General features: G+C 47.6%; 2 protein-coding genes across 2 annotated transcripts; one reads left to right on the top strand and one right to left on the bottom strand.

Annotated features, from left to right (window-relative positions):
* Positions 1–1,905, top strand: LOC123058748 (ammonium transporter 2 member 3-like). The gene is made up of 3 exons (XM_044481440.1): positions 1–719; positions 809–1,094; positions 1,214–1,905. The coding sequence occupies exons 1-3, from the start codon at positions 69–71 to the stop codon at positions 1,756–1,758; spliced, it is 1,482 nt and encodes a 493-aa protein (XP_044337375.1). The 5' UTR covers positions 1–68; the 3' UTR covers positions 1,759–1,905.
* A 1,403-nt stretch (positions 1,906–3,308) lies between these two features.
* On the bottom strand, positions 3,309–6,646 carry LOC123062488 (BAG family molecular chaperone regulator 4). The gene is made up of 4 exons (XM_044486022.1): positions 6,204–6,646; positions 5,069–5,331; positions 4,780–4,926; positions 3,309–3,668 (listed from the first exon to the last, which is right to left on the bottom strand). Exons 1-4 carry the CDS (start codon positions 6,373–6,375, stop codon positions 3,471–3,473), a joined length of 780 nt encoding a protein of 259 aa, XP_044341957.1. The 5' UTR covers positions 6,376–6,646; the 3' UTR covers positions 3,309–3,470.
* Positions 6,647–9,191: the final 2,545 nt, after the last annotated feature.

The following is a 9,191-nucleotide window of genomic DNA, read 5'->3' as shown; positions in this document are numbered from 1 at the left end:
CGCCGAGGAGCCGCGTCGCAGTATCGATCGATCAGCACGTAAGTCCGTCGGGGGTGATCGACCAAACAATGGCCGCCCCGCCTCTGCCGAGCGCGTACATGCCCGACCTGCCGGCGGTGCCGGAGTGGCTGAACAAGGGCGACAACGCCTGGCAGCTGACGGCGGCGACGTTCGTGGGCATCCAGTCCATGCCGGGGCTGGTGGTGCTCTACGGCAGCATCGTCAAGAAGAAGTGGGCCGTCAACTCGGCCTTCATGGCGCTCTACGCCTACGCCTCCACGCTCATCGTCTGGGTGCTGCTCGCCTTCCGCATGGCCTTCGGCGACCGCCTCCTCCCGTTCTGGGGCAAGGCCGGCCCGGCGCTGACGGGGGACTTCCTCGTGGCGCGCGCGTCCTTCCCGGCCACGGCGCACTACGGCGCGGGCGGCGCGCTCGAGGTGGCCCCCACGCAGCCCTACTACCCGGAGGCCACGCTGGTGCTGTTCCAGTTCCAGCTCGCCGCCATCACGCTCGTGCTGCTCGCCGGCGCGCTGCTGGGCCGCATGAACATCAAGGCGTGGATGGCCTTCACGCCGCTCTGGCTCCTCCTCTCCTACACCGTCTGCGCCTTCAGCCTCTGGGGCGGCGGCTTCCTCTACCACTGGGGCGTCATCGACTACTCCGGCGGCTACGTCATCCACGTCTCCTCCGGCGTCGCCGGCTTCACCGCTGCCTACTGGGTACGTTACCACGGGTCCGGTTTGCCTTTCCGGCAGTCGTGGTGGACATTTCTGAATTTTCCGTGATACGCCGCGTTCGTTTCTGGCAGGTGGGGCCGAGGCTGAAGAGTGACAGGGAGAGATTCGCGCCCAACAACATCCTGCTCATGATCGCCGGCGGCGGGCTGCTGTGGCTGGGCTGGGCCGGGTTCAACGGCGGCGCGCCGTACGCCCCGAACATCATCGCGTCCATGGCGGTGCTCAACACCAACGTCAGCGCCGCGGCGAGCCTGCTCACGTGGACCTGCCTGGACGTCATCTTCTTCGGCAAGCCGTCCGTGATCGGCGCCGTGCAGGGCATGATGACGGGCCTCGTCTGCATCACCGCCGGCGCAGGTTCCGAATCCACATTCTCTAAACTGCACTAGAATTTTAGTGTTGTACTGCACAAGTTTATTTTGCGTTTTGCTCAGTGTGCTTCGTCCTTTGTGTTGCATTTGCATGGCGGCTTGCAGGGCTGGTGCACACGTGGGCGGCGGTGCTGATGGGCATCTGCGCCGGCAGCGTGCCGTGGTTCACCATGATGGTCCTCCACAAGCGGTCCGCCCTCCTCCAGAAGGTGGACGACACCCTCGCCGTGTTCCACACCCACGCCGTCGCCGGGCTCCTCGGCGGCGTCCTCACGGGGCTCCTCGCCACCCCGGAGCTCACCACCCTGCACACCCACGTCCCCGGCACGCGCGGCGCCTTCTACGGCGGCGGCGTCCAGCAGGTGGGCAAGCAGCTGGCCGCGGCGCTCTTCGTTGTCGTGTGGAACGTCGTGGTCACCACCGGCATCATCCTCGCCGTGGGCCTCGTCATCCCGCTGCGGATGCCCGACGAGCAGCTCAGGATCGGCGACGACGCGGCGCACGGCGAGGAGGCCTACGCGCTGTGGGGAGACGGCGAGCGGTTCGACGTGTCCCGCCGCGCGGCAGCGAGGGCCACCGAGGTCGGCGACCAGTCGGTCGACCAGCGTCTGGCAGCCATGGGAGCTAGAGGCATCACCGTTCAGTTGTAGTAGAAGCTGGTGCCCGTTGTTCTTTCTTGAGTGAATTCGGGTTTTTACCCCCTATTTTGACATTTTTGACACTAATTATCCCATTTAGCAAGATTTCATCCATTTTACCCCATTTAGCAAAAATGTTGCCACAGTTTACCCTGTTTAATTTTTTTGAGCATTCTGACTGGTGGGTCACAATTGTTGGGTCCAGCTGGCATGCCACGTCAATGGTTTTTCCTGGCTATTTTTCTCACTGCTGAACTGGGCAGCGCCGCTTCTTCTGACCGGCTCAGCCGATGGAGGTCGCTCGCGGCACGTCCAACGTCCAAGTCGGTCGCGCGCCACGCTCGCCTCCCATGGCTTCTCGTTTATGTTGCTCTCCCCCAATTAACATTCAAACTGATTTTCTTATAAGCATCAAGTTCCTCTAGCATGTTCACCATGCCTGCATTATCTGTTAACTCAATCATGGAGTTCCCGTTGGCCCTCTTCTTCTGATAATTAACGCTGTCCCAAGGGTTGGAACCCAATTTCTTCATCTTCTCCTTTATATCAAAATAAATAATGAAATACCTCTCAATCATCTCTGGCTCTGAATTCTTTTATCTACAGACATGTAAAATATGCCTAACACTCTACATCTCCGTTGCCATCCGCTTTGTGCAAGAAAAAGAAAAATGAATTAGTGGCTGCAATCATAATATACTCTAATACGGTGAACGAACACGTTTCAGCATGCATCATAAGATACAAAGATCCAAACTTCCTTTACAGCTAGCAAGTAACAACACACACTCTTCAGTCAACATATTTGCTACCTAGATATTTAGATATGTAGGTGCATCAGAGTTAGTAAAATAGTATATTTACACCACTTTAATCTAATCTACAGAACCATCCATACTTAAGGCCATATATGATAACTGAAGAAAAACATACATGATTTTAGATTATATTGGTAACAATTTCTCCTATAATTTATTCAATGGTAATATGACATGCTGATCAAGTACAATCGTCCCATCAGAATACTTCAAACCGGAAATGAGTTTAGTAGGGAGAAAAATAGACAGAAAAAACCCGTTGACGTGGCATGCCAGCTAGACCTGACAAATTGTGACCCGTAGGTCAGAACGCACGCAAAATTTAAAAGAGGGTAAATTGTGGCAACACTTGTGCTAAATGGGGTAAAACGGATGAAATCCCGCTAAATGGGGTAATTAGTGTCAAAAAAGTCAAAATAGGGGGTAAAAACCGGAATTCACTCTTCTTTCTTCAAGGGCAGTTGTAGTAGAACTGTAGAAGCTGGTGACTAGGCAACACAGAAGGGATATTCGTAGTTCAATCTTTTGCCAATTTCAGAAGGGATATTTGTAATTTCCTACAATATGCAACGGAGTTTTTAGTTTTTACAGGGGCTCTGCTCTTCGCTCTGCCAATTCAGTTTTTGCCCTTCTTTCTAGATTAAATGCAGTTATACATCTCAAGCATGGAATGCCTTCGGTTCAGCAATCATGGCGTTAGCAGAACCAGTTTACTAGCTAGCACGCCCCATGGCAAGAACATTGTGAAACTTGAAAGCATAACGATTTTGCAGAGCAATTCACCAGCATCATCTGGCAACAATCTCACAGGCAGTGGAGTGGCAAGAGGCATCATACTTCATACATGTACACAGTAGCTTTCGTCGCAAGTTACATAATAATACATCGAGAATGCACATTCTCATGCTAGTCGAACTGCTCCCAGTCAGTGTCGTTTTGTGTGGAAGAAAATCGGGCCGGCGGAGCAGTCAAGCTGCCCATGCCATTTTCGAACGTCTCCCACTCGGTCGACACCGAAACAGATTTGGCGCTATCACTGAAAGGGTTTGCGTTCCTTGCCTTCAGCTTGTCCAGGGTCTCCACAAGATTCTGAACTCGGCGCACCTGGGAGTTTCAACACAGCATTGTATAAGTATCATTTATGCAAAGGTTGGTCTTTATTTAAAAAATGCAAAGGTTGGGATGTACTCCCTCCGTTCCAAAATACTACTTTGTGGTTTGAACTAAAACCACGACAAGTATTTTGGAACAGAGGAAGTGTTATTTTTTCTATTATTATAAATGGACAGGGATTTTATTCATAGTGACAAACCCCATTTGCAAATTATCCGACCAATATGTCATTCAATTATATCACAAGACAAAATCAGGACTACCTAAAGCTGAAAAATCAACATTGTGTTGGCCCAGTGTCACTATTCATCTTGCAGTACACATGAAGTATAATGTCCTCAATGAAATATTTTACTTGAATTTTGTAAGTTACATCTGCAGATGATTATGCCAATCTTATTCATCCAGGATATACAGCAGAAAAAAAGGGAGGAAACTGCACATATTTTATACTTTATAAACGAACACAACTTGAGAAAATAAACCCGAGGGATTATCCGACATGGGGCAAAGATTTTTCTGCCTAAGCTGAGTTTAGCAGCTAAATTCGGACGACACAGCCCGGTTAACCTAGGACTTTGATGTGAGTCTCTCTTCCACAAGAAGTAACCGAACAAGATTAAACTAATGGAAATGATTTTTGAGAGCTACAAACTTGAGCCTGAACGGACCGTTATTACACAATCGGAGTACTGTGTTACTGTAATAACCGAGCAAGACAGACACGAGTACATGGCCCTTAACCCAAAATGTAATTATAAGAGTTACATGAAATGTCCTATAAGAGTCACTGCTAGGTGAGAGCAGTGAAAGACTGATTCAACACAACAGAGAAACTACTGGATAAACCATCAGGAAATAATTGTGCAGGGTTATTAGCATCTATTGGATAACTATCATAAATGAATTAAAAATTATGCAATAGTCCTCTTTGTTTTGAACAAACTTTTGAGCAAGAACATGTCCTGGCTAATGGGTGACATAAATAATCTATTTTGTCTTGAACAACAAATGTTTTAGTTTCTGTACGTGTTGCAATAAAGTTTGTAATCGGATAACTGATGATTAATCTGGTTCGGAAAGTAACAGCAAGGAAGTGTACCTCGGCCTTCCTTTGTGCCCTTGCTTCTCCCTCTGCCTCTATGCCATCGAGTTTCAGCAGCTGCACCATAAGCAGCTCCGTCAAGACAACAAATTCTTTATCCTCGACCTTCTTCCCTGCAAGGACACTCTTCTCCAACTCACACACCTGTTACAGAACATAAAAAAATTAAACGCATCAGTACAGTTGTGTGAGCAGCACAAATATCTTACTCCCTCCGTCCCACAATGCAAGACGACTATGGGATGGAGGGAGTACAAACCAGGTGCGGCAAGTATTGTTCCTTAACCTTAGCAGAGAGCTTGTCAACTTCAGATCTGACACGAACAACAGCCTCACAAGCCCTCATCATGCTCTCATCCATCATCACTGGCTCGACCTTCTGTTCCACATTGGCAGGGACATGTTTCTCAAGCAGAAGCAATTTTGCTCCATCCTTGGCGCCTGATGCGTGCAGGAATTCATCGTCCCTCTTCTCCTTACCACGGAAAAAGAGCCTCTGTCTCTCAGGCTCCAGGCCAGTAGTCTGGGTGAGGATCCTCTTCAGTTCACCTTCACACAAATCATAAATCAGTTTCAACTACCTCGTGTTCGTGAAATTGAGGTCCTCCAAGCAAGGAGATATAGGATGTTACTCCAACAACTCGATCCAAACTTTCTTTCAGAAGTTAAACTCAGTGCAGATGCACCACCAAAGTTAAACTTCTTCGGGATGGGTTAGAGGCTTAGATAAGTAATTCATATAACATCCTTTGATGAGCAGTAACCAATCCCTTTCGACCGGAACACTACTGTAATAATGCGACAGTACAACCATAATTAATTGTAGGCCTGATGTTGAACGAATGGGAACAATTATTCTGATAAGGATTTTTGTATGAAGGTCAAACAAGACATCTACAAATGTAAGTCTACCTGTCACGGTACAACAACGCAAAGTTAATACTTCTAGTTGAATAGCAGGCACATGATACATAGGCCACCTACTGGTGCTTATAATGTTTTTAATCTAGGTTTGTTTAGTCACCCAATTTGATTTTGTTGTTAATCTAGGCTTGTTTATATAGTCATCCAATTGGATTCTGTTCTTAATCTAGGCTTGCTCAGTCACCCAATTCGATCCATAGGAAGCAGGAATTATGTGATTTACATGCACATACTACTTGACAAAATCCGCAGTTGACCAGCCAAGATCTAAGCTCAACGCAGCTAAACAACACGCCATCTGCCGACTTAGTAACTCCGGGGAAACGACAAGCACTCGCTGAGCGAGCACCGCAGCAAAGACCACATCTCAAATCGGAACTGATCACAGACAAATCGGAACAGAGCATTACGTTTCATCTCATCATTACAATACATACAACAGGACAAATTGCAAAGGATAAGGGCGTCGGATCAAATAAGAAGAAGAGGCTCCGTACCGAAGGTGGCCTGCGCCGGCACGAAGACGTCGCGCAGGGCGGGGCCGTGGGACACCCTGAGCCTGACGGTGGGGCCCTCCTCGCCGTCCCTGCGCTGCACGAACATCCCGCCCGGCCGGACCTCCGACTCGCCGTCGGCCTCCTTCGCGCGCGATCTGCTGCCGCCGCCCATCGCCGCCTCCTCTTTTATGGGCCTCTCGGTTCCTTTCGGTTGCGCGGAGAAAGGCGAAAGCGACGCGCGGGGCGGAGGGGGTTGGTGGCGCGTGGCTTTTGCGGAGGGTGGGAGGCCGGCCTCGCCCGCCAGCGGTCGGGTCGCGGGTGGGTTCCTTCCCTCCCGGAGAAGCAAGGGGAAGGGGCGAGGAGGAGGGTGGGGAGACGGCGGATGGGGGCAGGTGGAGGGGAAGCAAGGTTTCGGCGAAGGAAGGAAGGCTAGGCTTGTGCGTTTTTGCGTTGGCCAAGTACAGCTTTGGATCCTCGTGACGCCACCGGGTGGGGGGCGGTGGGGGAGGCTACTGGCTCCGCCTGGATTTGGTTGGCCCGTACGCGCCTGCGCTGCCGCCTCGTGGGGGCCTCGACGGCTTGGATATGGCAAAGCCATGATGAGTCGAAGAATTTGCATCTTGTGGGATCCGGTCCATGGTTGTCTTCCGTGAATTCACTTGAACCGATTCGCTCGCCGCACTCGTGTGTCTTCAGGTTGAATCCTTTTAATCTACGTTGTTTTTATCGATGACGGTTGTTGTTCTCGTGTCGTATTAATAAATATCATGGTTCTACACTTAAGTCAGTGGCTGAGACATCCAATCTCTAGATCAATGCTTAGCATGAATTTCTTTAATCCATGCTCCCTCCATTCCAAAATATAGTGTGCCCGCGCTTTCCGAGGTCGAACTTTGACCATAAATTTAACGAACGAGACCGACTGCAACGGGAGAAAAAGTTACATAATTAAAAATTTCTTTCGAATACGAATTCACTGATATAACTTTTGCTCCCGCCGCAATCGGTCTTGGTAGTTAAATTTACGGTTAAAGTTGAAGCACGGGAATAGAGAAAGCACTACATTATGAAATGGAGAGAGTATATCTAGTTTCCATCTAAGACTGCAGGCAACAGTGATCTAGAGCACCAAGCTGAACTATCTGACGTTTTTATTTCGGAAAACATTCAATCTATTCATCAACTATTAAGATAGTAAAAAACACCAGAACTAAAAAAATACATACATATTCGTGAAACACCTAGCGACGATTTTGGAGATGGCGAAGCCATGATGATGAGTCTATAAGGTGACTTTTTTTTGGCATAAACTTGTGTATTACTCAAGCATCAACCTTAAAATCCTCCTTACATAAATCAACGACCTCTAGGGCTGGAGCCCAGCAAGACTACGGTTCTACTTTCAGTTCTTGCAAAACTTGCTAAAACATCACTGAGTACATTTCGACCACGGTTGAGATGAGTAATATGAGTCATACGAAGACACTTCAGATACTTGATCACCGCCACCAAAGAAGCATTTTTTTATTTATTTTTTATTTTATAGTTATACATTGTGCACTAGTATCATATACTCCTTCTTTCTGCTAGATACATCCATTTGAGCGTCAGCCAATCCGGGCAAAGTATGTATACAAGAAGTAATTCAAAGGCGAGAGCTGTAATAAAATTTTAGGCCCGATTTTGTTGTTTTTAGTGAGCTCCTTGGAACTCATCTCAGTGCGGAAATTTGCAAGTACTATAAGAGTCTTTCATCTTTGATGCGTACTCTTTTCTATATATATTTTAGTTTATTTGGTGTTTCATTTGAATTTACTATATTGAGGGCGCATATGAGTTCGGGATCAATAAAAGAGTGTTTCTAGCTAGATTACGAGGTTCAAAGTTTGAGTCCTTAGGCTCGTGAACAAAATTATAGGAAATTATCTTAAGATCTCAAGCGACGGTAGAGTTGGTGCAAAACTAGAACGTGGCCCATCCAACCCATCAACAAAACTATCAAGAGGGAGCGAGTACTTGGCGAGAGATGGCCGCCGCCACGTGTCGCGCTCTAGGCGCTCCTTTCTGATTTTGTTTTTTTATCAATTTTTTCGCACGCGTTTTCGGCTTTTTAAACGAGTTTTCCTCTTTTTTTGGCTTTCCACCGATCTTTCTTAGCTTTTGGACAAAAAAGTTGTTTTTTTTGTTTCGCGAGAGGCATGGTTTCACTACCTCGAGAGACACGGTTTTGCTTTTGCGAGAAGCACGGCCATGCCTCTCGAAAACGGAAAAACGCATTTTTTCCTTCTGCCAGAGGCATGGTTTTGCTTCCGCGAAAAGCATGGTTGTACTTTCGCGAGAGGCATGGCTGTACCTCTCGAAAACGAAAAAATGTGTTTTTTTGTTTTTGCCTTTCACGAGAGGCACGATTTTGCTTTCGCGAGAGGCACGGTTGTGCTTTCACGAGAGGCATAGCCATGCCTCTCAGAAACGGAAAAAATATATGTTTTCTTTTTTTCCTTCCATGAGAGGCACGTTAACGAAAAAAACCCATTTTCTGTATTTCTTTCTTTCGTGAGACACACGGTTTTGCTACCGCTGGGGGCGCAATTGTGCTTTCGCGAGAGGCATAGTCATGCCTCTTTCGGAAAGAAAAAAAATGTGCTCCCGCTTTGATTTTTCTGTCCGTTTTTTTGTGAAAAAAAGTTTATTAAACCTATCAACATGAGATTTAATTTTGAGATCTCGACGTGAGGAATCAAATGGTGAAAGTGGTTAAAGATTTGAACGCATGATTTAAGAGATAAAACGTTTTGAATAAACGAATGTACGAAAAAAGAGAAAATTTTCAAATTTGTGCGCCATTTGTCGCAGCCTGAGAAGATGGGGAGTGACCTTTGAAAGGACTACTCCTTATTTAGTGAATTTGGAGGAGTTCGAGCAAAGCTGCCTTGAAAGCAAATTTGTCAGGTATTCCGTATCTCCTATATCACGCCCGCTGCGTGAAAT

Source organism: Triticum aestivum, chromosome 3A (genome assembly GCF_018294505.1).
Source record: "Triticum aestivum cultivar Chinese Spring chromosome 3A, IWGSC CS RefSeq v2.1, whole genome shotgun sequence".
NCBI classification, from domain to species: domain Eukaryota; kingdom Viridiplantae; phylum Streptophyta; class Magnoliopsida; order Poales; family Poaceae; genus Triticum; species Triticum aestivum.
The sequence above is the reverse complement of the archived record's forward strand: the minus strand, read 5'-3'. Positions and strand labels throughout refer to the sequence as shown.

What these genes read in the sequence shown, in the direction of transcription:
- LOC123058748 (XM_044481440.1), top strand. Translation starts at nt 69, where the DNA reads ATGGCCGCCCCGCCTCTGCCGAGCGCGTACATGCCCGACCTGCCGGCG. An exon ending in GCTTCACCGCTGCCTACTGG is followed by an intron (nt 720 to 808) that starts GTACGTTACCAC and finishes CGTTTCTGGCAG; the next exon opens with GTGGGGCCGAGGCTGAAGAG. An exon ending in CTGCATCACCGCCGGCGCAG is followed by an intron (nt 1,095 to 1,213) that starts GTTCCGAATCCA and finishes GGCGGCTTGCAG; the next exon opens with GGCTGGTGCACACGTGGGCG.
- LOC123062488 (XM_044486022.1), bottom strand. Translation starts at nt 6,375, where the DNA reads ATGGGCGGCGGCAGCAGATCGCGCGCGAAGGAGGCCGACGGCGAGTCG. An exon ending in GCCGGCGCAGGCCACCTTCG is followed by an intron (nt 5,332 to 6,203) that starts GTACGGAGCCTC and finishes ATTTGTGTGAAG; the next exon opens with GTGAACTGAAGAGGATCCTC. An exon ending in TTGACAAGCTCTCTGCTAAG is followed by an intron (nt 4,927 to 5,068) that starts GTTAAGGAACAA and finishes GTTCTGTAACAG; the next exon opens with GTGTGTGAGTTGGAGAAGAG.